This window comes from Orycteropus afer, unplaced genomic scaffold, assembly GCF_000298275.1.
Source record: "Orycteropus afer afer isolate SDZICR_OR568_19922 unplaced genomic scaffold, OryAfe1.0 scaffold00366, whole genome shotgun sequence".
NCBI classification, from domain to species: Eukaryota; Metazoa; Chordata; class Mammalia; order Tubulidentata; family Orycteropodidae; genus Orycteropus; species Orycteropus afer.
The window spans coordinates 378,422-398,044 of record NW_006921953.1 but is presented as its reverse complement, the minus strand read 5'-3'; the positions used below and the strand labels follow the sequence as shown (position 1 = coordinate 398,044).

Here is a 19,623-nt window from a genome sequence, read left to right as displayed (position 1 = left end):
AGCCCTGTGGGGGCAAGTTGGGCTTGTCGGCGCCCCCAGGGAGAGGAATGGCCTTGCCAGAGGTCAAGTAACCAGTGTGAGGAGATCCTGACTTTCTGCCCTTATGGCCCCACTCCAGCCCCAGGCCTTACCTGTGAGAAGGGAGCTTAATGGAGGGGCTTGGTGTGTGGGGACCCTCAGGTGGGCCACTTGGGGTGACTCCTTCCAGCTCTAGCCTTGGAACCTGGTCTTTTTCTATTGCCTCTGCCCACTCCCTCTGACTTATGATGTCCTCTCCCACAGCCCCAAGGACCAAGGGATGCCAGCAAGTGACCTAGGGGTCAAAGTTGGCCCACAAAAGTGTTTTTGTTGGCCTATACTTAAAAAAATGAACCAATATTTAAAATATAGAAAAAAATTATATTTATGACTTAGTTTTAAAAAATAGGAGACCTAGCCATGATGGGGCAACATTCACTTCCCTGATTAAAACACTCTGGGGGTTTTCTGGTACCTTCAGGATAAACCCTGACTCCTTCCCTATGGCCCTAAGTAATCTAGCCTAGACAGCTCTCCTTTCCCACCCTTCTCCCTTGGCTACCTCCCCTCTTCCTTCTCTCCCTTCCACCTCTACTCCAGCCACTAAGGCCTCTCTGTGGCTGGCTCAGAGGTTACCCTCAGAGGGACCTTCTTTGCCTACCTTATCTAAATAAGCTGCCTACTCCTTTTTTCACAGCATCTATTATTTGAAGTAGGAGCTCTGGTAGCATAGTGCCTAAGGCACTTGACTGCTAACCAGAAGGCTGGTGGTTCAAACCCACCAGCCACTCCTCGGAAGGAAGGTTGGGCAATCTACTTACGTAGGGATACTGCCTCGGAAACCCAAGGAGGGGTTGCTATGAGTTGGGTCTGACTTGACAGCACATAACAACAACAACATTATTTGAAGTTATATTATTTATTTGCTTATTTGTCTTCAGTGTTATAGCCTCAGTACTGAGAACAATGCCTATAACAATGCATAGGTGTTTAATAAATGTTGAATGGATAAATTCCTACTTGGCCACAATCAGCAGGAACTGAGTGCAGCTTCCCCTTTAAAATGTGCCAGTTTGCCACAGTCCCTACCACTCCCTCTTGTCTCCCTGACTCTGAGGATGTCAAGAACCTTAAATCATCTTGCTTGCTGTGTTGTTTTTCTTACAAGTGTCCATATCACTATCAAAAGACAAAAAATGAAGATGGACCCAGTCTACACCATTGAAATCTGATGCCAGCCTGACTTGTGTGTACGTGTATGTGAGCCTTGTATGCATGCGTGTGGACAGAACATGAGCTTCTAACTCCTCATTTTTATGCTGATGGAAACCAGATTCACTCCTCTGTGCTTCAGTCCTGCCTCCCTGCTGCTTCCTGAATGTACCCCACACACACACATAAGTCCCACTAGCTCCTCAGTTCAGCTTCCCCAAACCCCATGCCCTGCCATCCACCACAAACCTGCCCCTCGTCCCATGTCCCCATCTTGGTAATGGCTATCCATAAGCCCAAAGCCTGGGGACCCAATGGTTACCAGTATCACTGAGTCCCTATCCAGGGACCCGAGGTCTAGTGAGGGATGCAGAGAGGTACAAAAAGCTACATATGGGTGGCTTGAGGCTGGTTAGGGAAGGAACAAGGGGCTATGGGAACCCAAAGGAGGCTGGTCAGCAAAGAAAGCTCACTAGATGAGGCAGTGTTTAAACTGAGACCTGAAGGCTCAGTAAGAGATAATCTGGTAAGGAGGGAGGGAAAGACTCCCCAGCACAGGGTGTATGATTTTGGAGGCTGAGATGAGAGAGAATATGAAGCCTTGGAAGAACCCAGAGAGGTTGCAAATGTGTGTCTTTGTGTGTGAGAGAGAGTGTGCATGTGGGTGCTTTGAATGTGGGAATGGGTAACCAGAGATAAAGCCCAGGAGGTAAGTAGGTACAGAGGGGCTTAGAAGCACATGAAGGAATTGGACTTGACCCTAAAGGTAATATAAAGTCATTAAAGGTTTGAGGTTTGTCTTATTTTTCTCTTCCCCACTTTTTGTAAAGTAGTACATGCACATATAACCAAAATACAGACATCACAAAAAGGCATACAGAGAAAAAAGTCTCACTTCCTAGAGGCAATCACTGCTAAAAGTTTCATGGATTCTGTTGCAGAATTTTTATCTTTATACGTGAACCCATAAATATGTGTCTGCCTTTTTCCTTGGCTATATGCATGGGACCCTCATAACCATCTTGCCCCTTGGGGTTTTGTGTTTTTTTGAGGTGGTATTATTAAGCAATGTATTTTTTTTTTCAATTTTTGAAATGTAATGTTATCACCACTGTATCACAACTGAGCCATTCATCTTGTAGCCTCATCAGCATTAACTAGTTTGTTTTCATGGTTTTGCTGAGGAATCATCTGTTTCTGCAGGAGCTCGAAGGGAAGACTGTTTGAGAAGTGTGCAGGTTCCTTTTGTATATCTACAAAAAAGCTTAATTTACTCAGTTAACTTTTTCATCATGCACACTGTTTATCTTAAGATTCATGCTAACTGGTTTTACTTAAAATTTTTTTTGCTTATGTGAAATACCAAAAGGTCAGTGGTTCGAACCACCAGCTGCTCTGCAGAAGAAAGACGGGGCAGTCTGCTTCCGTAAATGTTTACAGCCTTGGAAACCCAATGGGGGTTGCTATGAGTTGGAATCGACTCAATGGCAGTGAGTGTTTTGTGTGTGTGTGTGTGTGTGTGTGTGTGTGATATGAAATATAGAGTCCCTGGGTGGTACAAATGGTTAAGCTTTAGGCTGCTAACTGAAAGGTTGGGGGTTTAAGTCCACCCAGAGGTGCCTCAGAAGAAAGGTCTGGCAATCTACTTCCAAAAAATCAGCCACTGAAAACCCTATGGAGCAATTCTACTCTGACACGCATGGGGTCACCATGAGTGGGAACTGACTCAAGCAACTGCTTTTCTTTTTTATGTGAAATACATTCTGGTCTTCTGTGCTTTCAGGGTATCATTGTCTTTGATACCTTTGTGCAGCAGCTCAAACCCCAGGTGATACCATCCCCTGACTTTCATCACTTAATTTATTTTGGACCTTTCACCTCATCACTCCATACATTCTGAAAACTGCATGGTGTCATGTGTGGGTGTCTTGCATTTCATGTAACCTGCTTCCTGGTTGTCTACATCACCAGCCATACATACATAAGATGTACTTCTGCTGTACCACCAGTCCATTTTCAGGACCCTTCCTGGATGTGGACTTGCTGGCTCAAATGCTATCTACATTGTAAACTTTGATAGGAACTGACAAATGTCCTTCCAAAAAATGACAACCAACTTAATTTCCCAGCAAGAGTCAGGAGGGTTTTGAGCAGGGGAGGGACATGATTGGATCTACATCTTTGACAGATCGTTTAAGTCATTCATTGAACAAGTATTGATTGGGAGCTTACTTACTTATTACATGCCAGTCATTGTTCTAAACTCTGAGGATATATCAGTGAGCACAACAAACTCCCCACCCTCCTAGGGCTGACATTCTAAGTGGAGAGACAAACCATAAACAATAAACAAATAATATGTAATATGTCAGATGGTGTCATGTTCTATGAAGAACACTGGAATGGGGCAAGGGATCTGAGCAGTGCCAGCCAGAGTGGGAGAGGAGGCTGTTTTATACAGGATGGGAAACCTTAGGAAGCAAACTATGCAGGTGTCTGGAGGGGAAACATTCTAGGCAGAGGAAACAGCCAATGCAAAGGCAGAGGGCATTCAAGGATCAGGGAGATGGCCAGTGTAGCTGAAGCAGCTTAATGGACAGGGAGCATCGTGGGAGACAAGGTCAAGAGAGGTAATGGGCCCAGAAAATGCAGGGTGTGGGCCACTGTAATGTTTGCTTTTACTTTGAGTGGAGACACTGCATGATTTTGAGTACAAGAAGGCCAAGATCTGACTTGAGTTTTACTAAGATCACTCTGGCTGCTCTGTTGAAAGTCAACAATTGTAGGCAGTGAAGAGAAAAGCAGGGATTATCCAGGTGAGAGGTGATGGGGGCTCAGCCCAACTTCTGGATATATTTTGAAGGTAAAGCCATTGAATTTTGCTGATGGATGGGACATGGGGTGTGAGAGAAAGTCAAGGGTGACTCGAGGGATGTTGACCTGAGCACTAGAGAGATGGCCTTGGGAGAAGATGGTGAGAATAGGTTTAAGGACATCAGGAGCTCTGCTCACCTTGACTGTTGAGTGGGAAGTGGAATAGGGGAACCTGTAGCTTCAGGTGCCTTCTGGACCCTCTTCCTGGATGTCCCCAGGCACCACAAACTCGTCTAGTCCAGAGTGGAACTCCCCCTCCTTCAGATCTCCTGTCCAGTACCATTACCCAGCAACCTCTGTGCCACCAGAATCCTGCCTCACCCCCTACAACCAGTTGATTTCCTGTTACTTTTCCTCCAGTTCCTTCAATTTGGCCTCCAGGTCTCCATCCCCAGGACCTCTCTTGCACTGGTTCTCATCTAGACTTTGCAACTGCTCAAGACCTCTAACAGAGAAGTGCTAGATGAATGAGTGAATGAGTGAACAGCTTCCTCAGAGGTCTTGGCTGGCCTCTCTCTTCCTTCATCTCAGCCTCCATGCCATCCTGGAATAATCTTTGAAAAGGCATTCGTCTGACCATGTCCCTCCCTTGACTAAACTCTTCAGTTCCCCAGAGCCTATACAAACATAATTTGATAGCCTACAGACATGTTTTACTTGGCCCACATAGTATTTTTTGTTTGTTTATTTGAATTAAGTAGGGACTTTTTCATTAAAATTCTGAATTTCCCACTTCTCTTGAGACACTGAAAGAGCTGGTACGACCAGGTCCACATTTCTCCACAGCAGCACTTGGCCAAGGTGAGTGATAGCTCCCCTTTTAGTTTAGACATGTACTTTCTGACTTGCCACAGTCTCCACTACTCCCTCTTATATTCAGTCCACTTCCCTCACTTGAGTAACCTACCTGGTCCCTATGGCCTCAGAGTTTGCAGCCCCTGGCCTAAAAAGGCAAATGCATAACTTCTGGGTAGCCAATGCATGGGATGGGGCTGACAAGGGAAATGTGATAGTAGGTGATATTGAAAACTTAAGCTGAGGCCAAGTTGTAAAGGATCTCGAATGCCAGCTTAAGTCTGCCCTTTATCCAGAGGGCCACTGGAGCAGTGACTTGGTTGGATTTGTGTTTTCAGTGCAGGCCCACTGAACAGGAGGGACCCAAAATAGGGACAGAGAATCTGGTGAGGAGGCCCTACTGCTAGGAGGGCCTGTGGAAGTACAATCTACCTTCTGGCAGTCTCCTTTGAAGAAGGAGGAGGCTTTTTCCCCACTGAGTCTCCCCTGAGTCTGAGTCTGCTCTCTCTGTATTTCAGAACCAGGTAGCAGCCACGGGCCCAGCATGGTCGTGAGAGCAGATGGGCAGTGCTGAAGACACAGCCTGGCTCCAATTGCTTCAGAAGGACCTGACCCCTGCAGAACCACAGCCCACAGACATCTCCTGCACACAAGATGGGAGTCTGGGGGCTGGGGACCCAGCCATGAGGGACTGCTGCCCCTCCCAGCAAAAGGCCAGCTCTGCACCCTTCAGGCATACCCCTGACCAAGGCCCAGGCATGGACTCTAGACACAGCAGCCCCAGTGGAGCTGGGGAAGGGGCCTCCTGTTCTGAGGGCCCTGGTGGGAGCTTGGCTTGCTCTTCTCCAACCTGCATCCCTCCCCAAGAGGCAGCCACTAAGGGGACACTGGGGGCACATGAAGCTTCGATCTTAGGGACACTAGAAACCACCTTTTCTGGGAAACCAGGGGTTTTGAAAGCAGATTCTGTGTCCTTAGTGAAAACTGATCCCACATGCTCAGAGAACAGAAATCCTATGTTCTTAGAAAAGATGGATTCCAAGTCTGCAAAGAAGGCAGATTCTACTTCCACAGCAAAGGAAGATGCTGAGTCCTTGAGAAAGACAGATCCTATGGTTATAGAACAGGCAGAGCCTGCCATCCTGGGAAAAGGAGATCCTGTATCTTCTGGAAAAACAGATCCTGGATCCTTGGGGAAGGAGGATCACATGTCCTCTAGCAAAGAGAATGAAGTATCCCCAAGGAAGGACGATCCTGGATCTTTGAGAAAGGAGGATCATGTGTTCTCAGGCAAAGTGGAGCCTGTGTTCACAAGAAAGGAGGAACCCAGCTGCTTAGGTAAAGAGCATCCTGTATCCTCAGAAAAGGTGAGTCCTGCATCCTTGGGAAAGGCAGATCATGGGCCCTCAGGAAAGGTGGATCCCATGTCCTTGGAAAACATGGGTTCTGCATCTGCAGGAAAGACAGATCCAGGGTCCTTGAGAAAACTGACTCCAGGATCATCAGGCAAGACAGAACCTGTATTGTCTGGAACAGCAGATCCTGGGGCCTCAAGAAGAGTGGATCCTACAGGCTTGGGAATGGCAGATCCTGCATCTAGGGGAAATGCAGAAACTGTGTCCTGCACAAAAGAGGACACCAAGTTCCTGGGAAAGATGGACCCTGCCCCCTCAGGAAAGGGAGATCCCACGACTGAGAGAATGATAAAAACTGTATCTGCTGGGCAGGTGGATCCTGTGTTTTCTGGAAAGATGGATTCCATATCTTTGAAAAATGTGGAGCCCATGTCTTCAGACAAGGTGGGTCCTTTTTCCTTGGGAACTGTGGGTCCTGTGTCCCCAGGAAAGCTAGAACCCTTGTCTTCTGGGCAGGCTGAGCTTGTATCTGTGGGAGAGACAGAAAATGCATCCTCAGAAAAAGAGGCCCCTGTGTTCTCCAGGAAGGTAGATCCCATTTCTGTGGGAAATATAAAAGCATCATCTTCTGGAACAGTGAATCCTGAATCTTTGGGGAAGAAAGACCCCTTGTCCTCGGGTCCAGGGGATCCCAAGTCCTTGGGGACTGGAGGGCTCCCATCTTCAGTAAAAGCTGAAACAATGATTAAGGGGGAAGTGGGTCCACTGTCCTTGGGGAAGGCAGATCCTGTTGTCTCTATGAAGGCTGAGTCCCTGGCCTTGGGCAAGGTGGACCCTGTGATGGCTAGGGGAAAGGCAGAAGCTAGCCCCTCTGGAGAAATGGACACTCTGTCTTCAGGAAAGATGGACCCCATGACTCCAGGACAAACAGTCCTCCTGTCCTTGGGGAGTGTGGATCCCATGTCCTCAGGAAAAGCAGAAGCTGCCCCAGTTGAAAAGGAGGATCCTCCACCTCCAGAGAAGGAAAATCCTGTAAACTCCAGAAAGGTGGCTCCCAGTGCCTCAGGGAAAGCAGAGCCGAAGTCTGGGGACAAAGCAGAACAGAAGCCCCCAGGGAAAGAGGGCCTCACTTCATCAGGAAAAGCAGAGGCCGTATATTTGCAGAAGGAGAAACCACTGGCATCGGTGGATCCTGGCTCCTCGGGAAAAGCTGACCTCATTTCTTCCAAGAAGGTGGCTCCCGTGGTCCTGGGGAAGGCATCTTCAGCGTCTCAGTCTTCGAGAGAAGCAGAGCCCCAAGCCTTGGGGAAGGTGGCCCCTCTGACTCTGGAAAAGGCCGAGGCCTCCCCTGTTAGACAGTCAGATGGCCAACCCCGCGGCACAGCCACTTCTCCCGGGGGTCTCGGGAGCGGCGTGAGTCACGCAGAGCCAGAACCCACGTCCCGCACCGAGGCCTGCAGCCTCAGCCCGAAAGACCTGGTGGCCACCGGGACCACAAAAAGCCCTGGCTCCGAAGCTGCAGCGCACCCGTTAGGGCCGCGGACTCGCGACAACTTCACCAAGGCACCATCGTGGGAAGCGAGCGCCCTCCCGCCGCCGCGCGAGGACGCGGGCACTCAGGCGGGAGCGCAAGCCTGTGTTTCGGTGGCTGTGAGCCCTATGTCTCCGCAGGACGGTGCAGGCGGCCCGGCCTTCAGCTTCCAGGCGGCTCCTCGCGCACCTAGCCCCGCGCCCAGGCCACCCTCGCGCCGGGACGCGGGCCTGCAGGTATCTCTGGGAGCAGCCGAGACACGCTCGGTGGCCACCGGGCCCATGACGCCTCAGGCTGCCGCACCGCCAGCCTTCCCTGAAGTGCGGGTGCGCCCGGGTTCGGCGCTGGCGGCCGCCGCGGCGCCCCCGGAGGCGGCCGAACCTGTGCGTGATGTAAGCTGGGACGAAAAAGGCATGACATGGGAGGTGTACGGCGCCTCGATGGAGGTGGAGGTGTTGGGCATGGCCATCCAGAAGCACTTGGAGCGGCAGATAGAGGAGCACGGCCGCCAAGGGGCGCAGGCGCCGCCAACCACCGCCCGCCCGGACCCTGGCCGCTCGGGCTCAGTGCGCGCCGCGCCCTCTGAGAGCGCAGCCAAGCGCCCACCCGGCCTCTTCCGTGCGCTGCTGCAGAGTGTTCGGCGGCCGCGGTGCTGCTCGCGGGCCGGACCCACGGCCGAGTGATCTCTACCCCTTTTGTACGCTGACACCCGAGTTTCCAACCTTTTAAGGCTTCCTTCTTGACCCAGGCCCCTAGAAAGGATTCCCTCAGCGCACGTCAGAACCCTGAAGGGTAAGCAGCCTCTAGGTTCCTTTTGAGCCCCGTCTTTCCAGCCCACTTTCCTTCCAGACCCACACAATGAACCCCGTCTACTCAGCTCCCTCGTGGCCATGAGCCCACGAACCCAGTCCTCATGAGCCCACGAACCCAGTCCTCGTGACCTCAGCTCCACTCCTGGTCACACTGGGCAACCATGAGGACCTGTTCAGTACCCCACCCTCTTCTCTCAGAGCCAGGGAAGCTTCTGAGACATCCAGACTGGTGTGTTAAGGCCTCCAGAGGGGCCAGGTCCCCAGAAACTGAGAGATTGTGTGTACAAATCTTTGAATGGATAAAGCTCCACTGTGCAAGGTTTGGTGTGTGGGACCTCTGAGTGTGCAAGGATCTGAATGTGTGGCCCTGGGTGTGTGAAGCTCTGAAAGAGTGTGTGAGTGTGTCCATGCCTCAGACTGGCCCTCAGGGCCTGGGCATATCCTGCATGTCATTGTAGTCCTTCCCCAATCCATCAGTGCCCAAAGACTTGGTCTCCCATCTCTGTCTCCCTTGCATCTGGTCACTGGTTCGTAGTTCCCAAATAGGCCAAAAACAGCCCCAGGTTGTGTCCTGGGGACTCAGCTGAGAGGGAGGGTTGAAGAAAGGTCAGAAGGTCTCAGGCCAGGAGGTCACAGTTGGAGGGTCATGGAAGGTCTCAAGCCACAGGCAGCCTGGTGACAGTTGGTCTCGGGGACAGGACAGAGAGCTCATTCTACAACACAGTTACCCTTTAAAGACCACCCACTCCACCCCCATGTCACCCTGTGCTGTGAGCCTCCACAAGTCCCTTGTGACCACTCAGTGCCCTTCTCCCCACTCCTCCAGCCATGTTTTTGGCTACAAATTGTCACAGTATACATTGGTAATAAAATCTTTCCCAATCCTTGTCTGTTGTGATTGACTGAAAGCAGAAGGGGATAGGGCAACAAGATATATTATTGTACCCATAGCCCTGGGTGTGGGTCTGGAAAAGCAGGGAGCTATGTGGGGCTCTGTGGCAGGGCCTGCATCACAGGTCTGTGGTGTCCAGGCCAGCGTTGGTGAAGGATAATGCTTCCTGCTGGCTGCTGGTGCCGGCCTGCCTTCCTGACAGCACCAGGCTCAGGGGCTCTGCATCTGGCTCCATGGGACTGGACAGTGGCTCCTTCTAGGGGGACAGGGAAGGCAGGTATGAAGGGCATGGGCAAGATGAGGTGCTCTCCCAGACCCTGGAGGAGGGGGCAGGTCTCCAAGCCTATTCCCAGATGGCTTCATGGCTGGGGAATCCCACCCTGGGCCTGTTTTCTGGCTGTGTCCCATGGTGGTACAGATGGGCCTGAGAGGGTCTACCTGGCCTTTGCCCCACCTATGGACACACCGGCACTTTGGTAATCTGAGTCACACCTGTGTCAAGGAGCCATCAAGGTGGCTCCTGCCATGTGTACCTTGTGGCAGGCATGGAGCTGGACATGCTCCATTCATTACTTGGATTATTATCACAAAGGATGGGATTTCTCTCCCATTTTACAGATGTACAAACTGAGGCCCAGAGGGTTTTCATGGCCTGGAAGGGGCAGAGCAGAATTTGGACCACTCTAAAGTCTTTGTCCTGTCCACAGTGTGCTGCTGTCCCTGGTTGAATTTAGCATCTCTCTCCTGCAGCCCTCAAAGGGACACAGCATGCCCAGGGTCTCACCTAAAGTTCATCATGGTGCACACTCATTTGTCTCATCTGCCCTCCACCCCCCTTCCTGTGTGACATGCAGCAGCACACTCAGACAGCCAGTTACACATCTCACAAGTCTGCCTGCCCATGGACTGACACTAGCCACCCCCCACCAACCTCAGCTACTCCACTGCAGAGACACCAAAGCTCTAGAGCCGCTCCCACCAACATCCTCCCCAGGACACTCCAAGGGCTTTTTCCAGACTGGGGCTATTTTAAGGGGCTCTAAGGGCCTAGTAGATAAGGCATCTGGTTGCTAACCAGAAAGTCAGTGGTTCAAACCCACCAGCTGCTCCATGGAAGGAAGATGGGGCTATCTACTTCTGTAAAGATTTACAGCCTCGCAAACCCAATGGGGGTTGCTATGAGTCAGAATGACTCCATGGCAGTGAGTTTGGTTTTTTGTTGGGGCTGTTCTGATTCCTGGTAAACAGTGGGATATCTGAGGGGCTCCAGAGAGGTGGAACATTCTACCTGTGCTCCGCAGACCCCTCACCACAGACCATGAGCTAGGAGGTATAATGCAGAGTGGTCCAGGACAATGCAGCTGGCCTGTGAGGCAGGAGACCTGGGTCAGATCTGCCCCTGCATTGCAAGCTGTCTGACCTTAAGCAATTCAGTTTCCCTGTTAGTGACTTGAAAAGGGTAGATTGGATGGGCCTTTTGGGTCACTCACACACTCCACACATACATTTATGGAGCTCTGGCATGAACAATTAAGTGCTTGCTGCTAACTGAAAAGTTGGAGGTTCAAATTCACACAGAGGGGCCTTGGTGATCCACTTCTGGAAAATCAGCCATCAAAAGACCTTTTCTGATATACATTGTTTTTTTGGTGTGGGATGAGTCAGTAGCACCAAGGCATTCCCTGAAAAAGGCATGACTATGTGTCCCCTACCCAGGGACAGGAGGGGACAAGAGGGAAGGAGATGGGAGGCTTCTGAGAAAGTCAAATTCCACTACTGCAGGAAGGGGATGGAGCCTCAGAAGCTTCTCAGAATTATAACCCCACCCCCTCTTCCATTTCCCCAGGACAAAGTCTTAAGTTACTTTTTGGCTTTGAAGGCTCCCAGTAACCCAGACCCAGCCTTCTTCTCTCGGTGTTCTCTGTCCTTCCCTATCCTACAGGTCCAACCCCCCATGGGGCTCCTGGCTCCATTCCTGTCAGCTCTGACAGGGTCCAGCCCCTGCCTGGGCCACTGGCCTAATCTCTAAGCTTCTGCCTCAGATCCCCCCAGACACAGGCAGTGGAGTTTTTGCCTCAAATCATCTTCAGAGATCAGTGGTCCACCCTCTCTTGCTGGGGCCCATGTGTGACAAACACAAGAGTGACTTGCTGACCAAATCTTTCCAAGTAATGGGTCATCAGGGAAATACTAAAGTATGAGGGGAAGGCTGGGAGTCTTGGAGGGCAGGGCCTGGCAGAGGATAGGACCCAGCATGGGCAGCACCAAAGGGATGATAGATGCAAGGTGGACAGATGGGTGACACTCCCTACAGAACCACAGACTCAGAATGGGGAGGAGGGAGGAGGGAAGGTGGTTTCTCCTTCTCTTGGTGCCTTGCTCCTTCAGGTAAAGGAGGAGGCCCTCCCACCACCAGGCATAGTCAAGTGGAAGCATCTCTGGCATTAGTTTGTGATGGTGGGTGTTAGATGCTTTTGATTTTTAACTCATAGAGACCTCAGGTGACAGAGTAGAACCACCCCAAAGGGTTTTCTAGGCTATAATCTTTACAGAAGCAGATTGCCAGATCTTCCTCCTTCAGAGCAGCTGAGTGGGTTCAAACCACCAACCTTTAGGTAAGCAGCCCAGCACTTAACCATTGTGTCACCAGAGCTCCTTGCCATTGGCAATAGTGGGGCTTCTGCCTGCCATAAGACCTCAGATACAGTGCTCTGAGACAGGGCAAGGAGGCAGCAAGCAGTAGGTGAAATGCCTCACCTGGATTAGCAGCATCGGCCTTCCCTGGTATCTACTTTCAAAAAACCAGTTCTGTCTGGTCGACTCCAACTCATGGTGCCCCTATGTGTGTCAGAGTAGAACTGTGCTCCATAGGGTTTTCAGTCGCTGAATTTTTTTCTGGAAGTAGATTGCCAGGCCTTTCTTCCAAGGCACCTCTGGGTGGACTTGCACCTCCAACATTTTAGTTAGCAGTCAAGCACTGTTAATCACCCAAGGACTTCTGGGCCCCACCCTATACCTGCTGAATCAGAGACTCCGGGGTGGGACCTTGCAATCTGTGTGTGTAGCAAGCCCTCCTCACGTGACTCTGATGCCCTCTCACATGTGAGAAACTGATTTAATCCAGTAAATCAATCCTCTCAATCCTCACTGCATACTAAAATCCCTTGGGGGAGCTTTTACAACACATCTGTGCCTAGGCCCCACCCCAGGGCAACAGAAACAGGATCTCTGGGGTATGACCTGGGGGCTAATTTTAAAGAGCTCCCCAGGTATGGCCAATCTGCAGCTAGGTTGTGCACTCTTAACCTGATCTAACCACTAACATATTTAACAAACTGCTGCATTGTTCTCTGTTGGAGCCTACCTTCATCTCCTTTGCTGGACTGTGTTTATTCATCTCTCCATCTCTCCCCCACCTTCATCAGTTTTCATGTAAATGATGTAAAGGTATGGAGGCAGACTTGTGAGCACTTGCTTTGGCCAGGTAATATATATGGGTGCTCTCATTTAATTCTCACAACAACCCTGTATAGTTAGTTGGTGTTCCGACCCACATTTTACAGATGAGAAACTAAGAACCAGAAAGAAGTCCTCCACTCCTCTGAGTGGAGGAGCAGGGATTGCACCCTATCTAAAGCCATGGACCTTCCTAGGGCCAGGTGCAGAGATGCAAGGCTATAACTGCTCCCCATGCCTGTAGCAGGTCACTTGAGCTTTGTCCTGACCCCAACCCTTCAGAGAAAGACCCTGAGTCAGATGCCCCAGACACCAACTTACTCCCTGTCTTGCCTTGATTTCCTGCCTGTTCTGGTCCAGGTCCACAGTGTTGTCATCCAGGGAGTTGAGGCTATGGGAGAAGATGGATCTCAGGTAGTTGGCAGGTCCAGCCCTCTCTGACTATAGCCAGAAACCACCACCACCACCTCACGATTACCATCCCACCACTATCATCACCATCATAACTCCTACCACCACTACCACTATCATTCCCATGACCACCATCACCATCACCACCATTACCAACCAGCCTGCCTGTGTAGGATCATTGCTCACCTGACGTGGTCCAAGTCACTAGAGGAAGAGAGGGACTCAAAACCCAGGTCCTTAGTGGGGAGGTTCAGCATGGGGTTGGCACTGTAGAGAAGATGCAGAGTTGGCTTTCCAGTCAAGTGGCCATGGCCCTGAGTCACTCCATGAGGTTTCTTATCCACCCTCGATCCCTGCTCACCGCTCAGCATTGTACACATTAGTCCCAGGGATGGCAGGGGCTGAGGGCATCACCCCCGCTGCTGTCCTCCGGGCCTCCTTGGCAGCCTTCATAGCCCAAAGCTTCCGGCGGTAGCTGTGGGAACCAGGAAGGAGGTCACTACTTGTCCTGCACCCCCATGTGTACCCAGTGCAGGCCTTGAGAGTGCGGCTTCACTATGACACATGCAGGGGGAACTGTTAGCTCCATTTTACAGGGCTCTGTTTTACAGAGAGTCAGAGAAGGGAAGTGATTTGCTAAAGGCCACACAGCTGGCTAGCGGCAAGGTCTGGAATCCCAAACAGATGTGACTCTGACTCCATGTGTATCAGAAAGGGAAAAAGAAGAAGCATTTATTAAATGCATAGTATGTGACAGACATCTTGCTGAGTGTGAGATGTGCATTGCTTCATTAAGTGGACTTTAGGATCATTGCCCATTTTGCAGATGAGGAAACAGAGGCTGGGTTAGAGGTGATTTGTCTATGATCTTACAATGAGTCCCTGGGGATTGAATACAGATATATCTGATACCTAAACCTAAGCCCTTTCTATTCCTCAGGATGTCTTGAGTGGGGGAAGAAGGTGAGAGTTGGAGACACAGGAGGTGATGGGAGCAGCACCTCTTCCGGATACACACGAGGGCCATGGTCATGATCACCAGGACCAGCAGCAAAGCCAGCCCAAGTCCCACGATGACGCTTACAAGCACCTTTGGCTGGTCTGACTCCTGGCTCTCCTGGGAGCCCTAAATTAGAAGGGTGAATGAGAGGTGCTGTGGGGCTACCGTCCCCACTTCACTCCCAAGTGACCTCCACTGTGCCACCACTTACCACCACCACCAGGCCCAGCTGCAGCAATTGTGTCAGTGAGTCCTGGTCTTTCCGGATCATCCTGGCCACAGAATCCACTCAGACCGAGGGACATTGGCACCCCTAGATATCCTGCTCACCCTCCTCCCACCCTGAAGGTGACCCTACTCACACAATCAGCTCATTAACGGTCAGGGCAGACCCATTTGGGAAGACGAAGTAGGCATCGAGGTAGGAGCGGCTCCGGGCCCTCAAATGGGATGGAGTGAAGTGTCAACAGCCCAGAGTTACCCAGAAGCCCCCGTCTCTTGTCTTCACTCTCAACCCCTGGGCCAATGGTCACTCACCGAGTTGTGGTGTCTATGTTCTGAATGCTCACAATGTAGACAGTAGTCCTTGTTGCCTGGGCAAGAGCCCTGCAAAGGGAGTGGGTGTCACAGAGGCCTGGAGTGGGAGCCTCGGCCCAGGCCAATGGCCAGGGTTCTGCCAGTGGAATTAGGAATTGTGGGAGTTAGAAAAGGGCACCTTCTCTGGACAGACCAAACCCCATTGGCTCAGCAGCTAGCACCTCTGTGCAAACTGGGAAAAAATACCCCTTCCTCTGGGGCTGGACTCACAACCTGGCAAGCAGAATGTATCTTTGTGCAGTGTACAGCCTTTAAAACTGTACATGGCACCTTTGATTAGATCTTCCTCTGCCCAACCAGCCACAGGCTCTCAGGGCATGGGGAAAAGAGGTGCAGGCACAAATATTGGGTCAAAAACAGGGACCAGGCAAAACTGGATATTGATTTGCAGAAAAATGAAACAAGATCTGTACCTCACACCATACACAAAAATGAACTCCAGATGGATCAAAGACTTAAATGTGAAACCTAAAACTATAGAGTTCCTCAAGGAAAATCTAGGGGCAAATTTAGGGGCCCTAATATATGGCATACATAGACTATCAAGCATAACTCAAAATGCACAAACAGCAGAAGAGAAACCAGATGATTGGGACCTTCTAAAAATTAAATTTTTATGTGCTTCCAAAGACTTCTCCGAAAGTGTCAAAAGAGAACCTACAGATTGGGAAAAAATATTTGCTAATGACATATCTGACAAGGAACTTATCTATAGAATTTATAGAAAATCCCAACACCTCAATAACAAAAAATACAAACAATCCAATTCAAAAATGGGCAGAAGACATGAATAGACACTTCACCAAGGAGGATATTCAAGCAGCCAACAAACATATGAAGAAATGCTCATGATCATTAGCTATTAGAGAGATGCAAATCAAAACAAAAATGAGATACCATCTTGCTCCAGCACTAGTAGCAAAGTTCAACAAGACAGAAAATAACAAATGCTGGCAAGGATGTGGAGAGATTTGGACTCTCATACACTGCTGGTGGGACTGTAAAAAGGTACAACCACTGTGGAAAGCAATATGGCGATTCTTTCAAAGTTGGAATTAGAAATACCATTTGACCCAGCCATTCCACTACTAGGTATACATCCTAAATAATTGAGAGCCATGACAAGAACAGACATATGCACACCCATGTTCATCGCAGCACTATTTACAATAGCCAAAACATGGAAACAACTTAGGGGTCCATCAACTGAGGAATGGATAACCAAACTATGGTATATACACACAATGTAATACTATGCAATGCTAAAGAATAATGTGGAATCTGCAAAACATCACATAATGTGGATGAACATGGAGGACATGCTGAGTGCAATAAGTCAAACACAAAAGGACAAATATTGTATTAGTGTGTTATAGTAAAAGTCAAGGAAAGGTTTATCTATAGAAGGACATTTTCTTTGTTGGTTACCAGCGGTTGAGGAGAGGGGAGGGAACACTGTTAGATAGGTAGAGATAATTATTGATCTGGGTGAAGAGAAGGGCAATGTACCAAACATGAGTGATCAATATGGTGGTATTGAGGAAGAGAAAGACATAGAGAGGTACATGGGAGATACAGATAATAAAGATGAACCCTTTTGCACATACAGTACTGCGTTGTCAGTGAAGGCAAATATAGGTATATGGATGGATAGATGAGTGGACAGGCTGAACTAGTAGGTATGTCTATAAAGCAGGGAGTGTACACAAAAACATGCATAGGGTTGGCAGACAATGGTCCTATAAGTTTATGTGCACGGTCTGAATTCCCAGGTGTATAATAGAGCTGACAAGGGGCAAGGTGGTAGTCACTGCTTGGTCACAGCCAGCTACCCAAAGGGACCGAGTAGTTGAACCTGTGGGATTGGGGACATGTCACAGGGGACATCAAGCTCAATTGGCATAACATACTACACAAAACATTGTTCCACCTCCTACTTTGGTGAGTAGCAATTGGGATCTTCAAAGCTTGCAAGCTGCCATCTAGATGCAACAATGGGTCTCTCCTCATCCAGAGCAAAGAAGAATGAAGAAAACCAAAAATTCATGGAAACAATCAGTCCTAGTGATTGGTACACCATCCGATCTGCAGCCTATACTACTATGAGAACAGAAGAACTAGATGGTGCCCGACTACCAATGTCAACCACATGGAAGGGGATCTATGTAGGAGATCCTGGATAGAGAGGGAGAACAATGTGGACAAAACTCAAAATCATTGGAGGAAAAAAAATGTGGGAAGGACCGGGTTTGCTGGTCCTATAGAGCCTGGTGGAACCACTGAGACTATGGCCCCTAGCTGCCTATCAGGTCTGGAATTGAACCCATACCTGTGGCTTCCAGCCAAACAAAATTCAGGCATATGATTTGAACATTTACCTGAGATAGATACACTCCTTGAAGAGAAAAATCATGGGAGAAAGAAGGGCTGCTTATACACAGGGAGGCCGTTCAGGGGGCAGGACTGCATGGAGGGATGGACACAGAGAAGAGGTCACTATCGGGAGGGGAGCTGTTGCATTGTGGTAAATTGTGGTCAATGTCATGAGACAAAGTGTACAAGAACTGCTGTATGGAAAGTGAATTTGCTCTGTAAATCTTCACCCAAATCACAATTAAAAACAAAACAGGGACCAGGTCAAGTGCGGATCAGAGGCAGAGTTGAGAGACAGTCTGCTCAAGTCTTGTCTAAGGCCAGCCTCCTGGGCCCAGTTCTTCCCCACAGCCCCCTGGGGGGCTCCCCAGACCTACTCCTTAATCTCATCCAGCTTGGCGCCCACCTCCTCCTTGTGCATGGAGAACTGCAGTCTCACGCGATAACTCTGGTCCACAGTGAAGAGCTGCAGGAGAAGGGTGTTGGGGGGAGATGAGGTGCATGGGACCAAAGGATTGTCAGAGGGCCTCAGGAGCTGGTGGCAGGGTCCAGCACTCACGTTCAGGGTGATTCTGGCTTCCTGGGCAGCACCCACAGAAGGTCTGTCCTGGGCCTGGACTGTCACTTGATAGGTGCCTTGGAGAGTGGGATCAAGGTTGGTCACCAGCCTATGGAAGGTGGAGGATACAGCTCAGTCTTGGTAACCTCTGGAATCCACTTGTCCACTTCCCAGGATGGGGAGTTTATTGCCCTGAGGCCCCCTTTTGTTCCACCCCCTCAATCCAGGGCCCTGCCCGCAGTTACTCAATGTTGCCAGTGAACATATTGGCCTCCGAGGAGGTGGAAATCCGGAAGAAGCCCTGGAAAGAGGTGTTGGCTCCGTCCTTAGAGAGGAAGTGTGTTTGAAGGATGGAGAACAAGATGGCCCCATTGTCCCCTGAGTCATCGTCTCTGGCCTAGGAGCAAGAATGGAAAGCGTCAGGCAGCCAGGCCAGGCACTCCGAAGCTCCAGCAGGGGCAGAGGCTGAGGTGGCGTAGGAGGCTAGCCACCATAATCTCCATCAGCCACCCCCAATAGCTGTTGTCCAGTCAATTCCAACTCATGGTGACCCCTGTGTGAGAGTAGAACTGTGCTCCGTAGGGTTTCTTTCCATGGCTGATTTTTCAGAAGTAGGTCACCAGGCCTTCCTTTTGTAGCACCTCTGGAGGGACTCAAACTGCCAACATTTTGGTTAGCAGCCAAGCACTTAACTGTTTGTGCCACCCAAGGACTCCTTCAGCTACTCCCAGGCCACCACAAGTAAGCAAATGCTTTATACTGTGTGCTTGCTCTGCAAGTCCAGATTTGCACAAGTCCCTGCTTCCTCCACCACCACCCTCAACAGATCACAGTTGAGAAGTCCTTCCCATGTGGAGACCTGCTCTGCCTGTCTCCCACATACACAAACACAGGGATGCTCAGATTCCCTGAGCACATACTATGTGGCAAGTCCTTACCCTGGGTCCTCTCATTTCAGTGCTTGCCAAAGTGAGTACAAATTCCCCTAATGGATCATGAAATTACTGGGGAGGGCAACATTTTCATTCATTCTATTGCCTTTTATGAGTTCTGGTGGCTCTGTGGTTAAGGCATTGGGCTGCTAACCAAAATGTGAGTGGTTTGAATCCACCAGCTGCTCCATGGGAGGAAGATAAGGTAACCTACTTCTGTAAAGATTTACAGCCTTGAAACCTGAGGGGGACACTATGTGTTAAAATTGACTCAGTGGCAGTGGTTTGTTTTTTGGTTTAGTGCCTTTTAGAGAAAAATAGAACCAACTCATAAAGCTGTGAATTCACTGACAATATTGCTCAGGATGAGGCCAAAGTTAGTGTTCAATTTCAGAAAGGAGGCCATTTGAAGAAAATTGTTAAACCAGTAATACACAGAGGTTCACAACCAAGGCCAAACTCACAACACTGGAATGTAATTGACTGAAGATTGCCAGTTGGGGAAACTAACTGTTGAAGATTCGGAAACTGTCCCTCTATTCTACCCCCCAACAAAAATAAACAGTTGCGGGTTCCGGCAAGATGGTGGACTAGGCAGAAGGATTGCACAGACACTCTTCAACAAAGAAAAGGGAAACCAATTAACACAAACACAGAAGATAATCGTAGACCCCTGAGCCTTGAAGGGAAGGATATAGAATTGGACTAAACCCCAATTAGCAGAAGAATTTGCGTGAAAATACCAAAAAAAGGAGACATACGGAGCTGCGGTCTGACAGAGAACAGAGTGACCCTGACAGTACAGG

General features: G+C 49.8%; 2 protein-coding genes across 2 annotated transcripts in view; one reads left to right on the top strand and one right to left on the bottom strand.

Annotated features, from left to right (window-relative positions):
- Nucleotides 1-5,459: 5,459 nt before the first annotated feature.
- Nucleotides 5,460-8,468, top strand: GPRIN1 (G protein regulated inducer of neurite outgrowth 1). The gene has a single exon (XM_007952933.1). It carries the CDS (start codon nt 5,460-5,462, stop codon nt 8,466-8,468), a length of 3,009 nt encoding a protein of 1,002 aa, XP_007951124.1.
- A 1,139-nt stretch (nt 8,469-9,607) lies between these two features.
- The window catches only part of CDHR2 (cadherin related family member 2), a 115,750-nt gene continuing 105,734 nt past the window's right edge, over nt 9,608-19,623 (bottom strand). Inside the window, exons 22-32 of the mRNA XM_007952978.1 lie at nt 18,131-18,282; nt 17,886-17,994; nt 17,704-17,792; nt 14,894-14,962; nt 14,719-14,796; nt 14,568-14,628; nt 14,358-14,482; nt 13,718-13,831; nt 13,543-13,623; nt 13,267-13,336; nt 9,608-9,739 (exon numbers count right to left, since the gene is read on the bottom strand). Of these exons, the coding sequence (XP_007951169.1) occupies nt 9,608-9,739; nt 13,267-13,336; nt 13,543-13,623; nt 13,718-13,831; nt 14,358-14,482; nt 14,568-14,628; nt 14,719-14,796; nt 14,894-14,962; nt 17,704-17,792; nt 17,886-17,994; nt 18,131-18,282 (1,080 nt within the window). The remainder of the gene's footprint in view (nt 9,740-13,266; nt 13,337-13,542; nt 13,624-13,717; nt 13,832-14,357; nt 14,483-14,567; nt 14,629-14,718; nt 14,797-14,893; nt 14,963-17,703; nt 17,793-17,885; nt 17,995-18,130; nt 18,283-19,623) is intronic.